Below are 27,479 nucleotides of genomic sequence, written 5' to 3' on the forward strand. Positions count from 1 at the left end.
ACTGTTTTCTGATCAGATACTTCCTGATTAAAAAGCTGCCCAGTTTGTGCGGAAGTAGATGGGGCACTTTGGTAATACTACTAGTAGTAAAGTAATAATCTTGTTTTTCTATTCAGTATGAGATGGACAATGAGGCTGTGAACATGTCTGAGAGTGCCAGAGATTCCCAGAGGTCCTACCTGCTCACCGTTAACTTAAAGGAAGGACACAACTTGGTCATCAGGGACCGCTGTGGTAAGGAGCTCATATCGGCACTACTACAACTCAGCTTTTTGTTCCAGATTATTGTGATGTACAGCAACACTAGCATTAAAATACACAGTCTGAGAAAAACAGAAGATCAACAGGCACCGCTGTGATGCTGATTATCATCCAGGAAACAGGATCAGTGCAGAAGCAAGTAATACTTCAGCACAGTGGAAAATGAGAAGTGTGGCAGTGGAATCCTATTCAACTGATGAAACAAAATGCCTTTACCCTCCCACCCGAGGATCATTGTCTGACTAGAGCTTCATCATTTTAACTTCCCCAAATTTTCCTCTGCATATGATTACCTTACTTGAAAGTTCAGTGTGCTGTAAAAGCAAAGATGCAGTTACCTGTTGGTGTATGTTTATACCTTAGAGCTACACGCCTACTTCTTTTTTTTTTTCTGAAGCTGTGGCTTAATTCTGACTTACAATGACATGCATCACGTATTTTCTTGTGTATGCCTGTGGCAATGAGTAAGTGTTACTATTGTTATTGCTTTGTCATCTTCTCATACTGAGAAACGTATCTGAGTTGACTTGCTAAATCTCTTAAACTTTATGAATTATAATTCCCGTAAACGTGGACAGATGCTTGGGCCTACAAAGGGGAAAAAAACCAAAAACGAAACCCTCCGCCATTCCTCATAGTCGCTTTTTCCCCCCCTGTATGTGTCAGTGTTGACTCGTGTGTTTGGCCTTGACTTGATAAGGACAACCAGGAATGTCTGTTTTGATTACACGCAGTGTTATTAACTCCAGGGACACAAAAGACAGCTGAGTGTCAGGTTAGCTGTGAAGCTCTTGTAGCAACACGAGCAGGATTCCTTGCAGCAGTTTAGAACCTGTCTGAGCCACACCCAGACCAGCAGTCAGTACAGAAAGCCTTTCACTCTTGGATTATATTTTCCTCTTGAGTGTGCCTGCATGTTGACACAACCAGACTGTAGGTAAAGATAAGATGGAAAATAAAGAGGATGACAAGAGGCAAGCGGATTTGGTTTCACCACATTGTTAAGACCACATGGTGGTTTAAAAGCATGAACAAGCTTTTATTTTTTTGGTTTTGATCAGATTATACATTCAGCAGTCGCAGCATGCGGTGGCAGCTGTTTTGCTAATGACTTCTTGTGTGAAGGGTCTATAAAGCCTATTCTAATAGCAACACCACAAAGAACCGGGCAAGCTCATGTAATGTAACGAAACAGAACAGTCTAAGCTCCTCATGAAGTTTAAGCTATGATCACAGCTGTGTTTGGTAGACTGCTGCCCTCACCTGGTTGATTGAGAGACAATTCAAAAGATACACCTCCTACTTCCTTTACTCTGAAGTGAAAATGATACAGAACAGCAACAGAAAGTGAGATTTAGAAGTTTCAAAAGTGACTCAATGTGGAATTTGTAGTGTTAATCTTTGGGCCTGCCTATATATGTTAGTGTTTAAAAGAAACTCGCACAAAACCTGCAAAAGTGATGTTTTCAGTTGCAGTTAGTTTTCACACAGGAAGCTGAAATGTGATTGGCTATTGTTTCAGGAAGTTGTGGTTACATCGGTTGGGACCACATCCTCCATACAAAAATGAGAGATCACACAGAGCAGGTCAGACCTTCTACGTAATAGTGCAAATTGGTACATCTACATAGAAGTTGAAAAACAATGGAGTCAGTGTTATTTAGAAGTAAATGTCAAGTTGTCAAGTATTTATTAAAGACAGTCATGATGACAACGCTGCTTTTGAAAGATGGAAAAGAGAAGTTGCAATAATCATGCTTTGTGTTCTGAAATAACATGTCCTACAACTCATGATGAATATTATAATGTTACTAAGTAGGATCATGTCATTTTAATTTATTAAACATTATAGACTTTATTTCACTCAGAAATAAAAAATAATTTTATATTCTGGGGCTACACAGCAGGATTTGGGTTTATCTAGGTAACTTCTTATTTAGGTGTGTTGCCATGCTAACCTAGGCTGCAGACCTAACATACACGGAGCAGGTTGGGTTCAAGATTAAAGATCATTAAGGGAAAAAAATCCCCAGTTACTGACCAGTTCTCTGAAAATAGTGTCACCATTCCTGGAAAATCCGTCAGGCTCGTCTGTGCAGATATCAGGAGGGTCTTTTTTTTCTTTATCTTTCCTTTTGTGAGGATTATTAATAAAGAGAATTTTAGATGAATTATAGTTTTGTAATAGTCATAAGTCTGTTAACTTCCACAGTCAGCATTTTTTGCTTGCTTTTCTTCCTGCCTTCAAATAGGTTAAACTTTATAGATTTGGTTGGCATTTTTCAGTCTTATTGACCAAAATCTTTAAAGTACTCACACAGTTCTCGCATACTTATACAGAGATTCTAATACTAAATTACTATAGAGTGCTTTTGCTCTCACATTGCAGATTTCTCTGCAGCACGTGTTGCTTTCAGTCTGTATTATGTGTTTAAGATCTCCGTATATGTCTGGGGTCATAATTTTGTGCTCCTTTGTAAAATCAGCCACTCTGCTAACAGTGCATGATTCCACCCCTTTGTGTGAATGTTCTCATAGCCTGACTGGGAAACCCTGGGTTCATTTGGTGTGTTGTTAAAAGCGATGGCTTTAGTGAATCAAGATAATGAATAAATACCCTACTTATATTTATCTTGCTTCATATTACAGGGCCCTGATGATGTCATTCCAAAAAGTATGTTTGTTTGTTTATTTGTTTGTTTGTTTTCTATTTACTGGTTTGCAATATTCATTCTCAGGTACCAGCGACCCCTACGTCAAATTCAAATTGGATGGAAAAACATTCTACAAAAGTAAAGTGCTTTATAAAAACCTCAACCCTGTGTGGAATGAGTCCTTCTCTTTGCCCATTAAGGATCTGAATCAGAAGCTTTACATCAAGGTAACTTTTTTTTTTAATGGTCAGTTTAATAAAGGTCATGTCAACAGTGTGGGAAATAATGAATGTGAAAGTTTTAATGAGCAGCTTTAACACTGAGAGTCATAGTCTGTTGTGGAAATGTACATGTCAGTGCATGTTTTCTATCCTTCGTTATGTAGTTAGGGTGACATTTTTTTGTCAAAGTGTTATGAAAATCAATGTATGATTAGTGTCTGTGCACCTTCATAAATCCAACAAAACGGCTGTTATCACTCTGTATGAGTTTTCAAGGATACTGCAGTAGGACAGTCAGCACAGTTCTCCTTACATGAACTGTCTTGTGTTAAAGGACTGTTGATGTTTGATATACAGGTGTATGACCGTGATCTTACAACTGATGACTTTATGGGTGCTGCAAGTGTCCTTCTGAGTGGTCTGGAGATGGACAAGTGAGTATGGTGATGTGGAAGTGCTTGAAGCAGCTGGACAGAGCTCTGAGGTGTAGCATGTAAATTATAGTGATCCTGGAATAATAAAATTGGAAAAATAATATTGAACAAATCACCAGTTTTCTCAATGAATATATTTCTAAAGGTACTATGCAATGAAATTCTCACTAGATGTTGGCAAAAATGCATCTAATCCACACAAGCAAAGAAATCAAACCATAGATGTCCATAAATGATGTGTTTCTAATGAGAAATGACACAGGGAAAAAGTATTGAACACCTGAAGGAGGCTCAAAAACCTTTGCAACCTTGACCTGTATGCACGCTCATTACCTCCATTTCTGAAGAAAACATATGTTGAAGCATGTTTAAAGTTTACTGATCAACATTTAGACAAGGCTGTGAACATACCAGCAGTAAAATTTGAAGGTGAGAACATCATGGTGTGGGGCTGTTTTCAGCATACGGCACTGGAACGCTTCATGTAATTGAAGGAAGGATGAATGGAAAATTGTACAGAAACATTCTTAATTACAAATCTGTAAAATCTACCAGGAAGATGAAGAAGAAACGAGGGTGAATGTTTCAGCAAGACAATGATCCCAAACACACAGACATGGAAACTTTCAGTTGGTTTCAGAGAAAGAAAATACAGCTGCTAGAATGGCCCTGCCAGTCTCCTGACCTGAATCTAACTGAAAATTTGTTGAAAGAACTGAAGCTCAAAGTTTACAGAAGGGGCCCAGGGAACCTTCAGGATTTGAAGGCTGTTTGTGTGGATGAATGAGCCAAAATCACATCTGAGGATGGATGTAACTAGTTTCTCCATACAGGAGGCTTCTTAAAGCTGTCGTCACCAACAAAGGCTTTTGTTTAAAGTCTTAAATAAATTTCAGGTTATTGAGAATCTGTTGAGAATTTCATTTCAATAGCACCTTTATATATAACTACTTATAAAATTGGTGACGTGTTCAATACTTGCTTTACTTCAGTATGTGAAATAAACTATTTCCAGGCACTGCATTGGCTCAACCCATTTATGGGTTTGGCAACGCAGCTGCATTTGGCTTATGAGTGTTGAACTTTACTTTCAAAGCATTTGCCCATTAATTATTAACATTGCAGTGGCTGCTTTTACTGTAGAATTTATTTTTAGAATGTGTAGTGTGTCTGTAATGTGGGAACAGTTTGGGATTATAGTGTGGGTGCTTTTCCACATTTCTACACTCCTCTTTGAACCTGAAATAAATTACCTTAATGAAAGTAACCTCCAAGAAATTGTCACCAAGTTATCAAATGCCTCGTTATTCTATCTAGCTCAGTTCTATACCAGTTTGTGCACACACAACCACTCCCACTTATGTTTATGGCCTTACAGTGAGTAACTGAGTCCAGGTGCATCTAAGACAAAGCTGCAGTGAGTTCAGTCTGTGCCCTCGTGTAGCTCGGCTTGCCAGTACAAGTGTTAATTTGACCTGAGACCTTTGCATTACCCCAGTGTTAATTAAACACCTCTCTTGTCCTTTGTCAGCAATTTAAATATGAAGAAGTAAAATTAATTGCATTGCTGTGGTATCATATTGCTCTAAGCCTTAGTATTTAATGCAGTTTTGCTCTGCATATCTTTTAAACATACTTTTTGACAATTATTGCATAGAATACATTTTCTCTAGTTCATCTCCTCAGTGATCTGATGCTTATATTTTTACATCCTGTGGTGCTTGTTCTGAATAAATTCAAAGGCATGCTCGATGGCACATGACTGCCCATCTCTCATCAAAAACCCGCTTTGTTTTCAGGGTCAATGAGATGTCTTTGCGCCTGGATGATCCAAACAGCCTGGAGGAGGACATGGGCGTCGTATTGGTGGACTTGAGTCTGTCACTCAGAAATGGAGACAGCAAAAGAAGCAATGTATATCAAGCTCCCTCATGTATTTGCTCCATGCTTTCAAGCAGAAGGCAGACTTGTCGTGCATTGCATTTATCGTATGTCTGTGTTTGTGTCTCTGTTTCTGTGTAAAGCCTACTAACTAGTGTCATTTTGTTTTGCACCTAAAATGCATGCTCCTGGCGGCAGAAATGGCACCAAAAACGAACACGAAGTAGTAGGGTAAGGCATGGTGGCTGGAACACATAGGAAAGACTTCATGGACCCTTCATTCTAATCAGTATTATACAGATATCTGCCAAATATAAAAAGGAGAAAAACAAATGAGGCCCATTGGTCTGGTGAATTTTTTTTCACACCATGTTCAGGTTTCACGATTTTTCTAATTCAGCTCAAATTGGTAACAAAAGGTAATGTAACAAAAATTCTGACAGTAGTTCCTTTAGTTTTGGCAGTTATCTGTGCTTCAGTTGATTCCACAAGAGGGCAGCAAATCATTTTATTTCACAAATCAGGGCGCAGTATCTTGAAGAAATTTAACAGATGTACTCAGTGGTTTGAAGACTAAACTCTTTCAGTAGTTGTTAGTCAGTGTTTCCTTAATTAACTGACTGGACATATTCCTATTTGGTACTAACCTATATACAAATCAGGGTAAATTAAGTGTTTCAATATTTTCAGTGATAATTATAAAAGGATCCCAAATACAGAAGATTCCTGATCCCAGTTAACTTGATAGCAGCAGACCAGCTAAAACGAATATAGAGTTTGTACGTTGTCGCTTTCACTCAATGACTACAACATATGCATTAAAAATTAAATAAACCTAAATTCTTATTTTTAGCCCAGACCTGACAGGCTATAGTGGAAGTCCCATAACAAGGTCACACTTATTATGGCACCTTATTATCCTATGATGATAACCATAGGATTGTTCCAAGAAAATAAAAATAAAATCCTGTGATCACCTTTGACCATTATCATAAAAAAGCACAGATGCTTACCAGCATTTCCCAGTAACAAGTCCGGCTGTTGTTCTGCCTGCTCACTGATGAGGTATTTGACTCACAGAGTTTAGTTGGGGAATGCATGCTTCTTTTTGTCTGCCACGCTATTGTCTGCAGGTCCATTCTATGTACTGCATGAAGCGATGCTACGCAAGATTAGACAGCTATACACGTGGCAACATTGCACATTCGCAGGATTAGTTAGAAAAGCTTTTGACTGTCTGCATGCCTATAAGTTTGAAGTTGTTTTCATTGTTGAACAGATGTACCTACTGTGTGCATGTGCTTCAAATTCTTCTTGTAGTCTGCCAACTGCATGCTGTGCAGCTGTTAATTAAAAAAGCGTTTTCTGCATGTGTCATTACAAAGTTGGCTTGATCTGCAGTGATTGAATCTGGCTTAAAGTTATCTCAGGGGTACACTGTGTCTCTATATAAACTCAACTAATTATCTTAAAACATGGCTTCCAATTATACATGAAAGCTTTACCTAATCTCTGAGAATGTTTCATTTACCTGTCTTCCATGGGCAATTGTTATAATGTCTCAAACATGGTGGTGGTGGAACTGCAGGAAACTGAATTTGGATTTTCTTTTTTTTTTTTTTTAATATTTTTTTTTGTATCCTTTAAAAAAAAGCTGAAATTGAATGTATTGATTTATTTTTTTTAAATTTAAAGCATTACCTCTCATTCCTCTCATTATTATTATTATTTTTTTTGTATCCCTACTTTTGCAGGCTGGAAAGCATTCTCAGCCTATTAGTTTGTCAGAAGAGCTGAAGAAGAGTCAGCTGTGGACAACTGTTTTGTTGGTGACTCTGGTTGAGGGTAAGAAGCTGCCGGTGGACAGTCAGGCAGGTCAGTTCTCCGTTCTCTTCAAACTGGGAGAGCAGCGATACAAAAGCAAGGTATATCTCAACAGAAGACTGTTGCTCTTAATTTTTTCCTCTTCCTAATGTGTCTTTGTGATTCCTAACCCTGTTCCTTTTTCCCTTTTGTAATTTAAAGTGTGTAGATTTTTTATGTTAGCCTAACCTCAGCTGATTTCCAGTATTCACAGTGACTTATATTGTATTTATTCATTTATTTAGTTGTTGTTCTCTTCATTTTGCTCTTTTTTTGGGGGGGGGGGGGTGAGTATTCCACGTCATTCTCGATAGGTGTGCCCGTAGAACTAAAAGAAAATAAATCAATCTGATGTTAGTTTCAGGTAACACTCCAACTGTTATATATTGCTCTTTGCTCTGGATAAAATGCCCCCTGATGATGACATGAGTTACTTTGGCTTGGACACTTTCTTATTTCTTAATTTAAAACCCACAAAATCAAATGAAATTTGAAAAGTGAATTTTCAAGCTAAATGATGCTAACAAGCTGCATTATGTGTACTTAAATTAAAGTCTATTCTGTTTTCAACTTAAGGACATCATTTGCTCAAATAATCATTTAAAATATGACTAGATGTGGATGTTAAGCCTTAGTAATCTTTTTCTGAAAGATGCATGGGGTTGGTTATTCTTTGTTCTTGTTTTCATGTCAGCTTAAAATGTATCTTCAATCTATAGGATTATTAGGCCCAAATCACTTTAAAGTGCTTTTATTAAAATATACATTTGCAGAAAGGCCACATGAGGTTAATGCCATTGCACTGAAAATAGACTTTCAAAAGTCATAAAAAAATCCAAATATTGATGTAATAGCTGAATCGGTAAACAGATTTGCATTTCAAATTGATTTATAGTTTATGGTGCATATTCCAGAAGATTTTATATTTTTCAAAGGTCTTAGGCTCTTTAACAAAAAAGCATTTGTCTTAGTGTTATTTTATATCTTGTGTGTCTAGTGATGAACAGAATTATCACATTTTAATTTTCCCAACATTCCTGTTAAATAAAATGCTGGCAGACTAGTTTTCACTTATAAAATCTAGAAACATTTGTACACATAAATCCCACTGCATTATTAAACAATCACCTAAAGGCGATTCTTATGAATAGCAGCGTAAATGTGGGATGAACTAAAGTCATTATCTGCAGAGGCAGGGTAAAACAGGGTGAGGGACAGCACAGCTAAAAAGATGACATTGCTAGAATCTAAAAACATCACACATTTGCTTTAGTGCAAAATCCAAGTGACAGGTCAGTTATCTTCTGCCATTAACATATTTCAAAGTTATTTCAAATATCTGCTGTTATGCAGAAGCAAAAAGACCCAGACAATACTGAGGGCTAGTTTCCAGCAGTGCCAGGAAAAGAGCAAAAAAATGATCAGGGGGGTCTTGTTAAACCCATTTGCAGACTAGAAAGTACTTGTCAGAAGTAAGTGTTGATGGAAAACTTTCCTTGGTTCAATGTATGAGCAAAGGCTAGCAAATTGGGAATGTACAGAAAAACAAGGACCGGGGAGAAAAGAAGGTAACAAATGTTCCAAACCTGGAGCATTTGGGAGGGAGTTGCCTTTGGAGAAAGGTCGGCGATGGCTCTAGGTGTCTGCAGGCAATAGAGATGCATGGCAGAGGTTCTTATAGGTTTGATTTTCCACAGATGGGTCTGAGGACTTGGTTATTAATAGTGGTCTCCTCAGTCCTAGCAAGTACAGACAGAATTTTATCCATGACTGAATACCATCAAGGAGACTTTTGATTGGTCCAGAATTTGTTGTGCAGCGTGACTATGAGCGCAAATATGCAGCCAGAGTCAGAATTATCTTCAGCCACAAAAACATGGAGTCCTGAAACAGATGGTGTGCCCCCTGATCTCACAGTCGTCTGGGATTATTGTACATGGAAAAAACAAATGAGACAGTCTACATTTCTTTTGTTTGCTGCACTTTACGCAAATGAGGGTAACTAATAAATAATTATTGTTCAAAGTAACCTCACTTTGTAAAACTTAGTATTTCATTGAGCATTTTTGGTTTCCGTTAACTGATACTGGGTTTATCAGAATCTGAATCAGAATACTTGATTAATCCCGAAGGAAAATGGGGAAAATAGGCAATACAAAGATGCCTTTGGTAGTGCAAATGTTAAGCCTAACCCTATAATCTTTCATGTGACCATAGATCACATGGGGAAAAAACCACAAAGCCATGAAAAAAGAAACGGGCCTAGAAGGGATCTAAAATGGTTTTGCAGCGTGTAATATGACATGGCCAGTGTCTGCTGCATCATCCAGCTCTCCCGGCAGCTGGATGATGTCTGGCGCTGATGCTCACTTTTATGCGCTGTTGGCTGCGTACTGTCATTGATGGTTATTTCGCGATCGTGCAACATCATGCATTACACATCAAAGCAGCGTGATAACGAGCAGCATTGCTGATTTTCTTTTCCTTGTCTTATATCCAGGTGCAAAGTGACGGTAATTATCTGTTCTCCTGTCCATCTCCTAATGTGCGATGGAAATTTCTGATGTGTCTATCAGAAGCTGCTAAACCCCAAAACTAGTCTGTTTAGAAAAGAAAAACAATTAAAGTTAACATCTGGACATGATGCAGATACTTTTCTGAATTTTAAATAAAGGCCAGCTGGAAATCTACAAACACGTCAGTCAAGTCTGTGTTTTGAAGAGTTTGCAAATACGCTGACTTATATAAGATGTTTCTTCACACTTTAAAGTGAATTTCAGTGTCATTGTTAATTGTTGTGAGTTTTTAAAAACAACTTTTAAACAGTTTTCTTTTTCTTTTTGATTCAGGATCACTGCAAAGTGCCAAATCCTCAGTGGAGAGAGAGGTTCACCTTCAAACAGTTTTTCAACAGTCCAGAATATCTGGAGGTGGAGCTCCGATCCAAGGAAGGACGAAAGGCTGCGGAATCCCTGGGGAAGTGAGTGTGTTCAGCTATTACAGTATTTATTTGTGTGTGCTTGCCCTTTAATTAAAATAAAAAGTGGTTTCTGGATTGATTGATTTATTTAAATGAAAGCTCTTTGCATATTTTTTATGTGTGTGTGTTTGATCTGGCCCAAATGTGTGGAACTTGTGTGTGTACAGGCGTTGCGTGAACATGTCAAAAATCCCTTTGGATCAAAGGCAATTGCTAGAAATGGAATATGGGGGAGGACACGTGTGTTGCCTCCTTACGCTGACCACGTGCAGTGGCGTCTCCATCTCCGACCTTTGTGCCGCACCACTCAGTGAACCCCGTGAACTTCAGAACCAGCTGGACAACTATGTCAGTATTTTTGCCGTTTAACTTCTATTTATACTGCACTCTACCACCAACATGTTTAAATATATAAACACTTTAAAATGCATTTTCACTTTGAACAAGCCTATTCTCTGCTCTCAGAATATCATTAGTTGTCATTGGCATCAACTCCACAAGATGTTGTTTGTGTATTGTCTTTTTGCCACCTTAAAACTATCTGGCTGTTTTTCTCCGACCTGAATTGCCTGAGGTGTATATTTATCTATCTGAAGGACTGAACGCTGGTACTGCTGCTACGTGATTGTAAAAGTGTGCTGAAACTACAAAAATCAAATATTGATACATTAGTAACAAAATAAATATAATGGTGTGCTGTTAAACACACATAATTAATGATTTAATTTAAATCATTTCATAAAAAAAGTTCCAGCATTCATATGTCATGCAAAAACCTGCTACTTTTTAATTTTGTCAGTTTTAAAAGTAATTGAATCACTTATTTATGAATACATTTCATCTTATCCCCTTCTATTTATTTCTATATTTTCTTATAACATTTCTTTAAGAGAGCTGAGCTCAGTGCCCAACAACACATTTTGAAAACAGGTGGAAAATAATACACAAGTGTAACTGTATATGTTTACATTTTTTTAAATGTCTAAATTATAATGTAAATATTAAAATAGGAAAAGTCTTTACATTGGGGGAATGATACTAATATAGATAAAGTAATACAGAAGCAAATTAAAACAAAAGTATTAATGCCACAGTTTACATTTAGGCTAGTATGTACATTTAATTCTAATATTTTGGTGCATTTTATGCCATACTTGCTGAATGATTAGCTAATAGCTGGCTGTAGCTCAGGTGGCAGAGCAGGTCAACCACTAATCAGAAGGTCGGTGGTTCGATCCCAGGCTGCCTCCTGGCTACATGCCAAATGTCCTTGGGCAAGATACTAACCCCATGTTTGCCTACTGGTGGTGGTGAGAGGGCCCGGTGGCGCCAGTGTCCGGCAGCCTCGCCTCAGTGCACCCCAGGGCAGCTGTGGCTACAATGTAGCTTGCCATCGACAGTGTGTGAATGTGTGTGTGTGAATGGGTGGATGACTGAATGTAGTGTGAAGCGCTTTGGGGTCCTTAGGGACTGAATAAAGCGCTATACAAATGCAGGCCATTTACCATTTTAATAGCGTCTAGAGGGATGCTGCGAATACGTTCCGTATAGTAAACCATGTTTGTCATTAAGCTTGTTTTTAAATAATCCAGTGCATTAACAAACAACAATAACAACAACAACAACAAAACATTTTGACATCCATGTTTTGGGGTTTTGTTCTATTTTTTTTTTTTTTTTTTTTTTTTTTTTTTGTCCTCCACAACTCCATCCTTTAGCTTCGACAGTAACTCAGAAAATACGCCCTTGGCACGACTTTAAAAGAGCAAATCTTCAGCTAAGTGAGCTAACTCAGAGTGGCTGTATTCTGTTTATTAAAGCTAGTAAACATGCCAAGAAAAACTGTTTTATTGTGTCAGTCTGTAGAGCAAACATCACATCTAACCCTAACATAGGCTGAAAACACGCATTTACTAAACTAATAATTGGGCTTAAAATACAAGTTTGAAGAACTGAAGTGTAAATATTTAAGTCAAAGTCATCCTGAAAACCTACAGCCCTTTCTGCGCTCTGTGTTAAGGGCCAAGAGATGGCAGTATGTGCCTGGTAATGGGTTACTGCTAGGTCTGTGTTAAGCAAATGACATTCTTTCGTGACAAGTTGCTTTTAGGCAGAAGTGTCTGTGTACATCTAAGAAATTTAAGGTCTGGAAATGCAACCTGACCATGCAGCTAGACTAGCAATGAAAAGAGATACCGTGACAGAAATAAATTTAGCCCAAGAAGGGAAAACAAGTCCAGATTTTAGCCATTTGGTAAACTGTACTTGATCATGTACAGAGAGGAATAACTACCTATAGTAGATTGTTTTGGAGACACCACCCCATTGCAGTCTGCCTTAAACGCTGTTATCAAAAGCTTTCACTTTAAGTGCTATGCTAGTTCATAGATGTTAGATTTGCAGCCACTGGTTTCTTTTCATTCCAGAAAAGTATGAAAATACTTGCAGTGACTTGATGCTTGCTTGTGATGTGTAACGTACTTTGGTAAGCATTCATTTGCAATTGTGTGGCAGCCCAGTTACAAGTATGGACTGTTTTGAGCACGTGCCTTGATATTGTATTTAAGGTTTAGTGGAAAATGCTGATGCCTAAAACTTGCAAAGAAAATTTTTGTTTTGCAATATGAATAAATTTAGTTGATGCCTCCCTCAACTAGCATCGTCAAAAGGTTTAAGGTGTAAGGCTCAAAAGGTTTTATGGTTAAGAGTATTGCGGAGAACCTGAAGTAACATCTTATGCTGTCACATAAATCTGGTTTTAGATTGAAGGATTTCTTATTTTTGTGCATTCACTGCTGAATTAAACACTCTATTTATGCTTTGCAGGTTTGCCAAACCTAATTTTTCTTGTCTGCTTACTGTCTCTCCAGAGTTTAAAAAGGTCCCTGACAAATCTCCGTGACGTTGGTTTCCTTCAAGTCAAAGTTATTAAGGCTACTGATCTGATGGCGGCTGATTTAAATGGTATTTCATGCATTTAGATTCGTCTTAATGACAAATTTAAATGAAACACAAGAGCCCTGCTATAAAGTTTTGAGTGTTGTGTTTTGCAGGCAAGAGTGACCCTTTCTGTGTGCTGGAACTGGGGAACGACAGACTACAAACCCACACGGTCTACAAAAGCCTAAACCCAGAATGGGATACAGTCTTTACATTGTCAGTTTGGGTTTCTGTTTCCACACCCTTTTTGTTATTTAAACTGAAACATATTATTGAACATTACTTTTCTTACATTACTAAACCATTTTACTGTTTTACAAATAAATTGAAATATCCTGACATATTGCTATACGGTGTGCTGATTTGTAGGCATCTGACCTCGTTCTATGTCTCTGCAGCCCTGTCAAAGACATTCATGATGTTCTGGTGGTGACTATCTTTGATGAGGATGGAGACAAGGCGCCAGACTTCCTTGGAAAAGTTGCCATTCCTCTGCTTTTGGTACGTACAACCTCACTAAGAGTCTGTGACGTAGACAATAATCTATTTGCACTCTGTCTAAATTAAAGTGAAGAGGGCGATAACACTCCAGCAGGCTGAAGACTTGCTAAGATGTAATCCAGCGTGACTGATGGTCAGGTTCATGGCTGAGTTCAGCACCTGATGCCCTTTCTGTCCTGCAGATCCGCAGGGGACAACAGATTGCCTTCCCGCTGAAGAAAGAGGACTTAGGCGAGCTGTCGAAGGGGAGCATCACTCTGGAGCTGGAGGTTATTTTTAACCCTGTAAGTAAAGGTTCACCCTGCAATGAGGACACGATGGCTTTGAAAGGCAGGCCTCATTCTGTCGTCTTCTTATTACTTTATCACTTTTTTTTTTTTTTTTTTTTTTTTTTTTAATCAGGTCAGAGCAAGTATTAGAACCTTCCAGCCGAAGGAGAGATATTTTATGGAGGACAATCCCAAGTTTTCCAAAAAGGTTTGATACTTTTTACATTTATTCACGATTCATAGTTAACAAAGTATATTTATGAATGGGGAAAAAGTAAACAAATAAATTTACTTTCCATAACATCAAATTAAAATTTCAAGTTGCTTGTTTATTTATTTTTTTCACTGGTTAAGTCTTCTGAAACTCAGCTGGAACATTTTTTTTAAATGGGCAGAAAATGAGTCTACAATTATATTGATAATCAATTAAAATTATTTTGTGAGCAAAAAGTCCCACTTTCAGTTTTTTCTGGTTGAAAATGTGTTTTTAAACAAATGTGCTAGATGTTAAAAAAGTAAAATAAAAATGATTTTAAGAAATGTGATATTTTTGTGATGCTGAAATATCTGCAACTTCAACCCAAAAAATTTTTTGGAAACTAAAAAAAGACATGACAAATTGAACAAATGTTAACATGTTTTTACCAATTAGCTCTTTAAGAAATGGACATAAAAAAATTAAGTACTTTTTTTTTTTTCCCTTTTCTTTTCTCTGGAAAGCAAAATGACTCCAAAAGCAGACCTTCCTTTGCTTGAATTAGTTGAATTGGGCTTTAATTGAGGCCAACTTTGACTGAATTCTTGTTCACTGTTCTGCTACATTAGTTTGATATACAGTGTGCAAGACAGGGTGCGAGACAGGGTGCCTGACTGTCTGTACTTCCCACAATGACTCATTGTTGTCAGACAATACATTGCTCACTAACGCCAAAATTGGCTTACACACACCGTGGACTTGGTTTGTAACGTGCAGGTTTTCAGTCTGTTTTAATATTGAAAGACCTGTTTGATGAAATCAGGTCAGATTACTGACATTTTTTGCCCCCTGACCACAGTGGCTCATGCCAAGGCATACCAGCTCCTCTCGCTATTCCTCAAGCTGACTGGATGCTTTTTTTTCTTTTTTTTTTTTTTTGAAGTGTGGTATGGGTGGAACTCCTTACAGAATTAAATCCAAATACCCTGAAATCAGTATCAACTATGACCATTTTTTCAACACGGCTACTGCAGTATTTAACTGCTTTGTGTGTTTGTCTTTCAGGCTCTGGCCAGGAACGTGATGCGTGTTCAGACATTGTACAGGGCAATCATGTCGACTCTGCAGTACATCAAAAGCTGCTTCCAGTGGGAGAGTTTTCAGAGGAGCCTGCTAGCCTTCCTGGTGAAGTGCTTTAACTGCTTATCAACACACTATCTGCATTTCCCTCTGTTTTCCCTCCAAGGCTGCGGAAGACAACCGCAGTCTGGCCAACCCCTACTTGAACTCTCCTAGAGAGAATCTTAATCAATGCAGCACTGGGCTCAGCAGAAACACAGGCTTGGCCCTGGCTCTGTGTTGGAGTGGACGCTTTCAGTGTTGCATGTCTCCTGGATGTAGAGTTAAGCCTCAGCTGGAGAGAGTAGAGTCCCACCGGAGTCGAGATAGTCTATTTTTGTTCTGCTTCCCTGACAACTCATTAACCCTCTGTCCGGTCTGTGCTCGGTGTGATTTAGACCCCATTATGCAGACAGAAGTTCAATTAAAAGGCTCTTCAGAGATAAGGCTGATTCTCCGTCCTGTCATTGTTGAAGACAAGTGATAAAGCAAATGTGAAGACAGAAACATGGGAGTAGCCTTTCAGCCTCTGTCTTTAAACTACAAAATAAAGTGGGTGCTGATCTTTTTGGAATTATTCTTTCAGAGATCTGGCGTGATAAAAATGGCATACAGCAAGTTGTTCATTAACTGTGCAAGCAATCAAGGTCACCTAAAGTTCCTTTTGTTTTTGCAGCTCATGGCCTGTAGGTGGCAATAAAGTTATGTCAAGCGTTTAGACTTTCTTAACAGACTAAAAGAGATACTGTAAGCCAGCCGGTGGTACAGTTTGTTCAATTTGCCGTGAAAAATGGGAGCTGCAGCACAGAGCTGTTATCTGAGCAGCAGCCACTCTGTGTTTTAGCTCTGAGTCGTGCATTTCATTTTTCAGCTTGGGATTACATTGATCTAAGCTGTGCCGCCCCGGATGAAGTCGGGGTCAGCGTACTTTAATAAGAAACTGTTTGCAATATTTGGTCTTTATTACAATATAAGAAGATTCTTATTTACATAATTATGAAGAATGTTGCGCGCATACTGTGTTGATTATAAGCAATGATATTATTATTTTACCTGACAGCTGAGACACACATACGCTGACGGCGACATCATACAAGCAGGAACAAGTGCACAATGTACACACACATCCTCCCACTGCATCTCGGTGTTTGAAAGACAGTACCATCTGTACTCATGTTTTCACACTAATGCTCGCTGCCTTTTCAAGCCTCAGCGAGAAGAAATAAATGGCTGCTTAATACCACCACATAAGCGTAATGAATCAGAGCTTCACTCCTCATGACAGGATACAGTGACGAGCTACCTGCACCATCTGCCGATTGTCAGTTAGACAAAGAGCTTTCGTCAGTACAGTATGCTTTAGATGTGCCTTGTTAGGTAGTGGTTATCTCAGTGAGAAGCCCCAATCCCAAAGGTGTTAGTCTTGTCCTAACCACTGAACTATAATAGATCACACGCTGTTCCTCTCCTTTACTTTATTTCTGAAATAGCACTTGGTGTTTAGCTTTTCTTTTTATGGGTTACCATTTCTTGTCGGTGCTCTGAGTCAAGGGGGAAAAAAACACTGAGCCTGTTTCCAAATAGCACTCTTTTTTTTTTTTTTTTTTCATATTCTTATCTGTCACCCCACAAAAAATGCAGCAACAATGTTGAAAAGAGTGTGGTCACATGTGCATCCACCTCATCCTCTTTTTGATTTCTGTGTTATTTTCTGGCAACTTTGTATCAACTATTTCTTAAAAGGAGGCTCTACAGGCATCTTACAGTGCCTCTAAATAATTTTTAAGTCGCATTAATGCCTTTTAAAATATATACATGAAATTTATATAGTTTTGAACTAGATTTGCAATATAAACTACACACTAACATTGGCAAGATAAATTGTGTCTGTTCATCCAAAACTGATTGATTTTGGAGCGTGTCCACAGTGCATTTACAGTATTGCTCTAACCCTCCTCACCCCTTTACAGCAGGCTACATAATCCTTTAAACCATGTAAGTGACTGTCAGTCTAGTGACTTTTTAAGTGCTGAAATAATTGGAGATAAAGCCAAGTTAAATTTGTAACAGTTCTTATAATGGTTAATCACTGGGCGGTATTTTAGGGAGTGGGTAACACGCTCAGTGTTACAAGATTTATTCTCACTCATTCTTCAGTTTATAACACATGAATATGTAGACCAAAAACCTGTGCTTAGACTTCAAGGTTTGACTGCTATATCCTTACTTATTCTGGCATAGCCATTAGCTTATGATGTTTAATGTTAGGGAATCGTTTTAAATTTTGGGTGTGTGTTCAGTTTTGCGACTGTATGACTCTTTTCCACTTATACCACTGTTAGACTACATTTTAACTGTTAGTATTATGCCATAATTGTTACTTGTGGGTGCACTAGGTGTGCTCTTCACTCACATGTTCGCACTAAAAAAACAATGAATGGTCCAAAGCGGTTTTTGTGCCATGCAAACCCTTCCCCCAAACATGAGTGTGGAAATCCTGCTGCTTTCTATAAATGCGCCAGCCTCCAGTTCAGTAGCTGTCCCAGCATAACATATCCTTTTTCTTTTTTTTTTTTTTCCCCCTGTGATGTGGATTGTATTCCCAAAGTCCCCTTTTGCTGTTGAAGACTGTGTAATGCTTCTCAAGCTGAAATGGGCTACAATTATCACAATCTTTATGGGCTGAGTATACATTTCCACTAAAGCGTGACTTGGCTTTCCCCTTACCCTCGCTCTCCCAGTCATTACAAAGTCCTCACTAATAAAACATAACCCTTCCAGTGAGGAACTGGTTTCATCTCCTCTCCCAGGCCCTATTTTGGCTTGTGATAACACAGGCAAGAGCGTGCTTGGCTTTTTGCACATTAAAGCTGATGGTGGTGGTGATATTGGCGGAGGTGGTGGTGCTGGTGGTGGGAGGGGCGGCACTGATCTGCCATCTTTTATGTCAGTTGGTGCCTCAGAGGAGAGTGATGTCTTCACCAGATGTTCTCTTCTATTTTTATTAGCATATAAAAACCTGTAAACCCTTCCCAATGCTTTTGGCCCGCTGCCGTTTTGGCTTGTACTACCTCTCTGATAGGATTATTTTATAGTTCCATTTAGCCATGCAATTGAGATATCACAGGCTATGTTTCTTTATCCTTTTTACCTTAGCCACACAGGTGGAATGTGCATCATAAGTGCCATTATGGATGTTAATTGCACATTCACACAGAAGCTCCCTGAGGCTGTAGTGAATCGGTCAGCTTTAATGTACAGAAGATGAAAGGGATGGAGCAATTAGAGCTATGTGGTTAATGTCAATGCATAGTCAGGAGTAAGTGTAAGTCCTACTGAGCAGAATGGTTTTCTTTTGCTGTATATACAGGATGGATGTGACCTCATGATGTCACCAGTTGGTTTGCATAGTCCTCTTTTGAATCCTAAAGCTGAGTTTTTTTGGCAGTCACCGCCTTGGGTGCGTTTTTGTTTGTTTGGGTTTTTTTGTTTTTAACTGGATATGAAAAACAAGCAGTAGGTCTGACTGAGAAACCAAGGACACTGCACACTCACAGGGTAACTACTTGCCAATCTCAAGGTAGCCATGCTTATTCTCCATTTATCTTCTAATCAATTATACTCTAATTCAGGACCTGATGGAGATCATTTTCTGTTAGATATCATGTCAAAGAGCATTAACATGTGGCTGAGACTATTAACTCATCAGCAAAGTGTTTATTGAGGTTTGAATTCAAGAAGTTGGGTCATTCTGTCATAGCTTTTTATGGAATTGAACTTGATTTTTCAACCAAAGGAGTCTTCCCCTTTAACAGCAGATTGGCATCACTTTTTAGACCTAGAGCCTCTAGCCATTTATATACCATCTATACCTGCACAGCATATGCAGTCTAACTGCAATTAGTGTGCAGAGTTTGTATAATGGTAGGGCAGCCTTCATTAGCTTGACCAATTATCTTACAATCAATTTAATAACAGATCGAATTCCTGTTTGGTTGATCTAAAATGTAACGCTTCCCCTTTTGCCTTCATTGATGTCTGATTTCTGGACCCTCTGCCCGCAGGTGTTTTTGGTGACAGTATGGTACTGGGAGTTTTATATGCTGCCCCTCTCCTTTGTTCTGCTCATCTCGTGGAACTACCTGCAGATCCAATCTGGACGGGTCAGCCAGGATGTGGTGAGTTGAGAGCAGCTTTGTCAGCCTTATCCATCTTCTCCTCTTTCTGCCAAATGACCTGCTGGCTCTTATTCACGCTTCTTATTTCTTTATTTTGTAGAAAAACAGCCTCTTAAGCCACATTTTGTTCTCATAATTAAAGGCTGGTATGTTTCCATAGCAACCCGTCGCACATGGCTACATAATACATAATAATAAAATAACACATAATACATAAGCATTGAAAACTCACTGAATAGACTAATGTAACAGACCATTATAGCCTAAGCTAATTTACAGCGCTTGTCCTTTACTAACGCAGTTTTCTTTTTTCCCGTTCCTCCTCTAGTTTTTGTCCTCGGCTTCACTGTAATTGGCCTGCTGCCCTGTTCTTGTTGTGACTGGTCAGATTAGAAAAAAAGTTTTTATCTCTTACAATGTCACAAGGTCACAATGCTCCCTGCTTTTTTTTCCCCCCAATGTAACACTCTGAAGAAGTATTGAATGTGAAACACAAGGTCTGTTTAGAGAATGCATTAATGGTGGTTCAACACAGAATACATGGTAGCAAATTTTATACACCAAGCTCTGCTCACACAACAATACACATTCAGTTAATGTGTTGACTATTTTGTTCCCAATTAATTAACTTTTCAGGTGATCTGTGTAAGAAAATTGTAAAATATTATTATTATTATTATTATTATTATTTTTAATTTGACTAGAGCATATGCAATCATACATAAGTCAAATGATCGGTTGATTATCAAAATAAGTAACAATTTAGAACATTAAAAATAGTGGGCAAATGTTTTGCAGAAAACATTATTGGCTCTATAGTATACAGTGTATATGTCCTCAAAGAACCAGATCTGCATGTTGATCAGATCATGCACATAGATTCATTTGTCACAAGGAAGCATAGGGTAAAGATTTATAGAATTTACTTTGGAAATCAATGCAACGCCCTCTGCAACTGATTTAAAGTTTTTATTCCTAACTATGAAACAATAAAAGTTAAAGTTTGGTCAATAAACAAGAAAACATTCAAAAACTCATCATATACAAACTCTGAGCATATTTGGGTTTAACTATATCTGATATCATGTCCATTTCAAACCTGAAAACACACAAATTTGACAAATTTATCATGTGAAATAACCTACATGGATTTTTTTTAAGTGCAGCATCCTGTTACAGATCAGAACAAATGATCAATGTTGGAGTAAAGATTTTTTTTTTATTTTTTATTTTTTGCCATGTTGTGGGCAGCAGAAGCAAGGTTTAGACATAACACTGATATATAGCAAGAAGCGTTTTTTCTTGAGTTGGAAAAATGTGCATGTTTATGCTCATTGTAGCCTGAAAATAGCCAGGCAACTGCTGGGGGTTTGACTTCTTAATGCTGCACTAGCTAGATGCTCATTTTAGGTAGTAGGCTAAGATGAGATGATCGGGGTGCGAAACCAAAACAGTAAAGATAAGAGCGGAGAAACAAAAACAATGAGCTGAATCATGCTAAAACACACAGCACCGCTAAGTGGGGTCATTCTAAGTGGGCTTGACCTGTTGAGCTATTTCTCTCGCATACAAGCAATTGTGATCCGGTGCTGATGGAAAGGTATTAATTAGCTATTAGTTCCTGAAAAGTCCACTGTGTCCTGTGTTGGTCAGATTTTCTGCAAAGTGTTTCAGGAGACTGATCTCAGCGTCATCTCACAGTCCCAGTGAGACGAGCTTTATTAAGTCTGATAATGAAATTCTCATAATTTCACCTCTCCGTTGCAATTGTTTCTTTCAGACCAACTTGGATTTGGCGGATGAGGATGAAGACGATGAGAAGGTATGCGCCTCTGCCAGGTGTTTGCTGACTTTTGTATGCTGCTCAATAAAAAAAGAATTTAGCTTCATTTTGTTCATGTTGACAAAAGGTATCTCCCTCTGATCTATGGGTCTGTGTTGCTAAGCTTTTTATTCAGTACTAAATCTTCTGATGCATTTTGATTCCTGTCAAGCACCAGTTGTATTTTTTTGTAAACTTGTGCTTACCAAAAGACATTTGAGCTTAATGAAGACCTCACCAACCCGTTTCCACTTGTCAAAACACATTCATATGCAAATAGAGGGGTGGGGAAAAGGGTTCTGCTGCATTTGGAAAGTCCCTCAGCTTAACACACCATATAATACCATCAATATGGAACTAATGACGGCACTTAGACATGCTTTTTCAGAGCTCATTTTGAAAGTTTATCTTGAAAGTGTTAAAATGCTTTCAGGCAATGAAATATTTCTTCAGGGTGACAGGAGTTTATTGTGGACATTTTGAATGGCCGGCATTGGCCTGATTTAAAGTGGTTCTCATACTGGTTCCAGTGGGAATGTGACCCTTAAATGGCTGAAGTGGTTTAGTGCAGTGATGGGTACTTCACTGAGGTGAAGCGAGATTTGCCTCACATGTGGTTTTTCACATTGAGTCACTGTGCATCTGGAATATCCTTTTGCCCTGTCCCCCAATAACTAACGCTGCCCCCCCACCATCCACACATACCGCAGATCCTCTCTTTGGACCTATAACCCTTCTTTAGTCTCAACGCATTTGATGTGGACATGTGGCCATGTCTCTGTCTGAAGTCTGGCGCTCACTCCAGAGATCTTCGAGAGGATCTGGCCTCCTCTGTTTACTTAAAAGTCATTTTTCCTCCTGGGATCTGGAGCAGCCTGAGAACGATACTCTGTCTCTTTCATAATGCGATGTCCAGTCCTTTCACATCTTAACTTGCTTTTTTTTCTCCTTCTTTTTTTGTTTTTGCATTCACATTTTGCAGACACTCTTCATCAGAGTTGAATGAGTGTGTTTACGGGTTTGGTTTCCTGGTATTGATCAAAGCTGCGGTTTTGGAAATGTTGTAGCTATCAGTCTATGCAAACAAAGCTGAACAGGCAGGGTTAGTTTATACTCGAGCCTGCAAATTCCCACAGAAGTTTTGTTGTTTAATCTACTTTCAAGTGTCCATACTTTATTTCAAATGTGTAATAAATAATACTGAAGTCCAGTACAAACTCTATATACAAGAGATTATTTTATTCAGCCTTTATTTTTAATTTATTATTATTATATTTAGAAGGGAGAGCAAAAAGTGGTGGATATTGCACCATAACATTTACTAAGTAACTCTCTTAGCAAAAACCAAAGCTTGTTTGGTGCTGATTGCAAGCATTAAGAGTAATTTAATGAGCTGCACGTCTGTCAGTCTGTCACAAGCTATTACTGCAGGAATATTGTCAACCGGTGCAAAACCTTTAATTAGAACCATGAAGACACGGTCCTTCATTTTTAATTAGTACTTAAAACAACACAGTTTACACTATTACTGTTCATTACCTTTTTTAAATTCACATCTTTGAGAGAGCTTTATTCTTTTTGCTAAAAATATTTTTGCTCCAAATAAAATTGGCCATATTAGGCAAAAACTGAAGATGCTTTGTATTTATCTTTTTTTTGTTGTTGTTGTTGTTGTTTTTGAGGGTTTTTGCAGTTTTTTCATGACCACTGTGTTGCCTTTGAGTGTTTTCCAAAGCAGATTTTTCTTTGTCTTTTTTTTTTCTTGCTGCTTTAGGAGTCCGAGAGGAAAGGGCTCATAGAGAAAATCCACATGGTCCAAGACATCATCCTCACCGTTCAAAACCTTCTCGACGGGATCGCTTGTTTAGGGGAGAGGATTAAAAAGTAAGAGATAACAATGTATTGTAATTTCAGAGCTGTATCCATTTGATTTTTCCAATTCTAGAATCAGACATGTTTATGACTGACTTTAATTTTGTCATTTTCCTGAAATGTGTTAATAATTATGCATCATTTATTTTTGTTGTTCTATGTTTTAATATTGCTCTAATAAGTACTGTACTTTATGTTTATTTTCACTGAATTAATGCAGAAAGAAAATCCTTCCTTGACTCTGACTGATGTTTTCTTATTTGTCAGCATGTTCAACTGGACCATGCCGTTCCTGTCAGCCTTGGCTTTGTTGGTGTTCATCACTGCAGCAATTATCACATACTTCATCCCTATACGCTACATAGTTTTAATATGGGGTGAGTTGTAGATGTGGTAATTATTTCATTTCTTTTGTGTTCATTGTTTTGTGTTGATGACAAAAATCTTTTTCCACTATTGTAAGTGTTTGTCGTAGAAAAAAGCCCCTCCTCTACTTTAATTTTATCTCTTTTGTTTGAATCTTTCTATTATCCAGCAGCTATGTAAGGCCGAAGGAGTATTTGCTCCATATGTTTCCGGCTGTGTCTTTTTAACATTTGCAACTTATTATGTTAGTGATGTTGACTATGATGTATATCCTATTGTTAAGACTTTTACTGGATAAATTTATTGGCTGAATGACTGGAGTGTAAAGTGGTGTAAGTCTTCCAGCTATAAAAAGTGACAATAACACAACAAAAAAGGCACATACTGGGGATACTCAAAGCAATATTTCTTGGACAGCATGAGTCTCCCCTGCAAGTATTTGTTTGTATGGAAACAAAGAGCACAGCCACAGGAGACTAGTGTTAATGATATGTTGGTGTGAACTTTTGTTTTAGGTATCAATAAATTCACCAAGAAATTACGGAACCCGTACAGCATTGACAACAATGAAGTGCTTGATTTCCTGTCGAGGGTGCCTTCAGATGTGCAGAAGGTAAGCTCCGCTGGATCAGCCGGCCAGGAAGCCCAAAATCCCAGAGCCAGCTAGCTTTGCATCTTACTACAACAACTCCCAGGCATTCTTTACTCTTGTCTGTATAATTAGCTCCATCTGTATAATTATGTAGCCCTGTATAATTTTGGTTGTGTTTTGGTCCCGATACATCCCTGGTGGAGGTCTGCTGCTTAGCAGCTTTGTAACGCAGGCTGTTCCCAGGCTGAGACGGGAGACGCTGCTGCTGCTGCTGCTGCTGCTGCTGGTGTCTCCTGTTCGTACTTACCAACACTTCAGCTTCAAAAGCTGTCGTGAGTGTTATGGGGTCCTACTGAATCTTACATTCAGTAAGATTCAAAATGGTTACCTTGCACCTATAAGCTATATAAACATTGTTTTTTTTAAGTGAGTACTATTCACAAGTTTCTTTTTCATTCCTCCTCTTGCACATGATCTCCGTGCTGACCTCTCCTCTCTTTCTTCTCTCTTTTTACCCGCCGTCGTCTCTGCTCCTCACAGTCCCTGTCTCTCTAAGCTGTTTGACCCCGTTTGTCTCTTCTCCTTCTACAATGCCCTTGGGCCACTGGGTTGCGTAACGGTGACTTTCCAGTATCTCTGTTTTGTTGTTGTTGTGTATGAACGATGACTATGGGTCTCCCTCTCAGTGCTGGTAGTGACAGAACTTTCTTCTTCTCATTTGCAAAAAAATATTACAACAAGTGAAGAAAACACATTTTAATTTTACTTAATGATGAAAGTATCCTAAACTTTTAAACTAATCTTTTTTTGACCACTGTGTACAAAATAATATACCGTTCCATTATCAGAATATCAAAGTACGCACCCTGTAATGAACCTTAAGAACTCGCTGCTTTTCACTTCATAAATGGGAAGAATTTAAACTGCTTGCTTCTGTTGAGTGATGTCTGTTGTTGTCTAAGGTACTTTTGTTTGATATTTTAAATTTATAAAATGTGATGATTTCCAGGTTCAGTACAGTGAGCTGAGAGGGAGCAGGAAGAAGAAAGTCTTGTAGAATGCACTGTGGATGGAAGACTGTATGAATACTGGACCCGATGCTGCTGTGTGTGGGATTCCCACCTAAAAACACTTTCAGGAGGATGGAGGAACTGTCTGAGCGCTGCGGTCTCTCACTTGGAGTTGGTTTCAGGTTGTTCAGCCGGCACGAATCCTCATTCACTGCCTCATTCAACCAGCACCTAAACAGCTTTCAGCCAAAGATGTCCTTACTGAGGACTTTTCACAGATTACTTTAAATATTTACTAATGTCTGTGCATTCTATGTACAGTTTACTCTTAAAGATTGATAATTAGAAGCTGCTTTAATTTATATTCTTCGCCTCGGGCTGTGCCATCTGGAACTCAACTGTAATATTGGTTTGTAATATGATTATACATGTTTGTCCTGTACATATTTTAATTTACGTAACATACTTAAAATCTTTTATGCAATTTAAGAGAAATAATCTTTACAGTAAATTTCGAATTAAACATGTTACTTAAAAAAGGTATATTTTTCTGGAAGTGCAAGGTCTCTGGTTTTAAATGTTAGTGATGATTTACAGGCGCAATTATTTTAACTTGCACCTTTTTATATGTTTATATAAATGGATAATGTAAAGTTGGCCACAAATTATGCATCATATTCCTTTATCTTTAAGCATAGATAAAGTGATATGCTCATAAAATGGTGACTAATTTTATTTTTGCATGATATATGGGCCTATTTTTACATGCAAGGATATGTGCCTACATTAAGTTTTTAGATTGCTTTCATACATTCTATACAGAGGACTGTACTCTGTTGTTTTTACTCTTTGCTTGTTAGTGGGGTGGGGCCACTTCTGTACACACTTTATTTATTATTGGCAATCACTGAAGAAGACTTTGTGTCCTTCATTTCTAACAGCAATAAATCTGCACACAAACACTTGGCGGTATGTTATCTGCCTCTACTCTCTCAGCTCTGTGCTGCATCTCTTTGAATTCATCTGCAAGCATCATCTATCCTCTCCCTGCTCCCTTGCTGCAGGATTGTGGGCGTCTAACAGCACCGTTTCAGAGCCCCCTCTCTTCATTAGGCTTTCATGAAGCAAGGCAAAGCCGTGCGAGACCTCACCGGCGCCCGGGCTCCCCGCTGCGTTTATGGCCCTTGGGCGTCGCCACAAGCAGGAGGACCTGCCTGACCTCCTCTCAGCTGCTGTGACGAGATGCCTGCAGCCAGCATCCTATCAAGCACAGCAGCCAGACAATCCTCTGGTACTGGGCTGCACACGGCTCAGGAGGTGGATTTTAAAACCAGCCACAAGCAACAACAGCCTCACTAATTTAAGGATTGGAGAATTGGAATAGTTAAGATGTTGCTGTTCCGAGTAATACCCTGGGTTTTATGGCTTTTAAGTCAGAGCGCGTGGGCTCTCAGTTAGCTGCCTCTTAAATGAGAAATGAGGAAAATTAGAGGAAACCTGGTTTCAAGTAATACAAGAACAATGTTTTTGTATACATTTTTTTACAAATCTATTTGAGGATTGACCTCATTAGATATCGCATTTGAGTATAATTGAGTCTTGTTAACATTGTATTGTTTTATTAACTTCCTGTTGACAAATAGCTGCTCAATGCGATATGCATATAATACCCTGGACGGTGCTACACAATATATGCAATAATTTGATGATTTGTCCAACTGTCTGAGGACAGAAGGTGTGGAGACTGTGGCAGGTGATGACCTGCATATCTCTTCATCTAGTTATAATGTTGATTTGGGTATTCAATATTAATAACCTGCTGTCAAGGACACTGGAAGGACATTTCAATTTGACACTTATAGGCTCAGCATGAATATGTATAGGCAGCGAAAGGCTTCAGAATTACCAAGTAAAATCATGGTTCACACGTGGAGACTAATGTGACGTGGCACCTGCATTATGATGAACCACATATACTGTGGCCAGTAGGTCTCGAAAGACTTGTCATAACTCAATATCGGACCAGAGAACATTCAGCTGTGCCTGTGTTTGGATGTGTGCAGAGAGGCGCGCTGCATGTGAAGCTGTGGATGCGCAATATTATCCTTAACAGTTTTTATTAAGTCATTAATAACTAAATTCAGTATGAACTCTGTGTGCATGTGTGTGTGTGTGAGTGTGTGTAGGTGGGAAGCGATCTAATGGGCACTTAAATGATTCCCATCACTGCACAAGACCGTTTGCTTAGCAGGAAGCTGTTTGCACCTTCACTCACAGCAAGCTCGACTGCTTGGCTTGTGTCTCAATTCCTATGTCAAGT

The 27,479-nt window shown here is 38.5% G+C and overlaps 1 protein-coding gene across 2 annotated transcripts in view; it reads left to right on the forward strand.

Annotated features, from left to right (window-relative positions):
- Nucleotides 1-26,121, forward strand: part of mctp2b (multiple C2 domains, transmembrane 2b) — a 43,150-nt gene extending 17,029 nt beyond the window's left edge. The window contains exons 4-23 of one of the 2 annotated variants that reach the window (XM_024804761.2): nucleotides 117-234; nucleotides 3,000-3,142; nucleotides 3,494-3,570; nucleotides 5,370-5,484; nucleotides 5,650-5,682; nucleotides 7,206-7,376; nucleotides 10,164-10,294; nucleotides 10,462-10,642; nucleotides 13,165-13,258; nucleotides 13,348-13,450; nucleotides 13,633-13,735; nucleotides 13,918-14,019; nucleotides 14,138-14,212; nucleotides 15,266-15,385; nucleotides 19,384-19,497; nucleotides 21,278-21,319; nucleotides 23,094-23,203; nucleotides 23,459-23,568; nucleotides 24,073-24,170; nucleotides 25,159-26,121. In XM_024804761.2, coding sequence (XP_024660529.2) covers nucleotides 117-234; nucleotides 3,000-3,142; nucleotides 3,494-3,570; nucleotides 5,370-5,484; nucleotides 5,650-5,682; nucleotides 7,206-7,376; nucleotides 10,164-10,294; nucleotides 10,462-10,642; nucleotides 13,165-13,258; nucleotides 13,348-13,450; nucleotides 13,633-13,735; nucleotides 13,918-14,019; nucleotides 14,138-14,212; nucleotides 15,266-15,385; nucleotides 19,384-19,497; nucleotides 21,278-21,319; nucleotides 23,094-23,203; nucleotides 23,459-23,568; nucleotides 24,073-24,170; nucleotides 25,159-25,206 — 2,088 coding nt within the window. In that variant the 3' untranslated portion in view covers nucleotides 25,207-26,121. The remainder of the gene's footprint in view (nucleotides 1-116; nucleotides 235-2,999; nucleotides 3,143-3,493; nucleotides 3,571-5,369; nucleotides 5,485-5,649; nucleotides 5,683-7,205; nucleotides 7,377-10,163; nucleotides 10,295-10,461; nucleotides 10,643-13,164; nucleotides 13,259-13,347; nucleotides 13,451-13,632; nucleotides 13,736-13,917; nucleotides 14,020-14,137; nucleotides 14,213-15,265; nucleotides 15,386-19,383; nucleotides 19,498-21,277; nucleotides 21,320-23,093; nucleotides 23,204-23,458; nucleotides 23,569-24,072; nucleotides 24,171-25,158) is intronic. The other variant, XM_024804763.2, reaches the window with a different exon arrangement.
- Nucleotides 26,122-27,479: the final 1,358 nt, after the last annotated feature.

Source organism: Maylandia zebra, linkage group LG1, assembly GCF_041146795.1.
Source record: "Maylandia zebra isolate NMK-2024a linkage group LG1, Mzebra_GT3a, whole genome shotgun sequence".
NCBI lineage: Eukaryota > Metazoa > Chordata > Actinopteri > Cichliformes > Cichlidae > Maylandia > Maylandia zebra.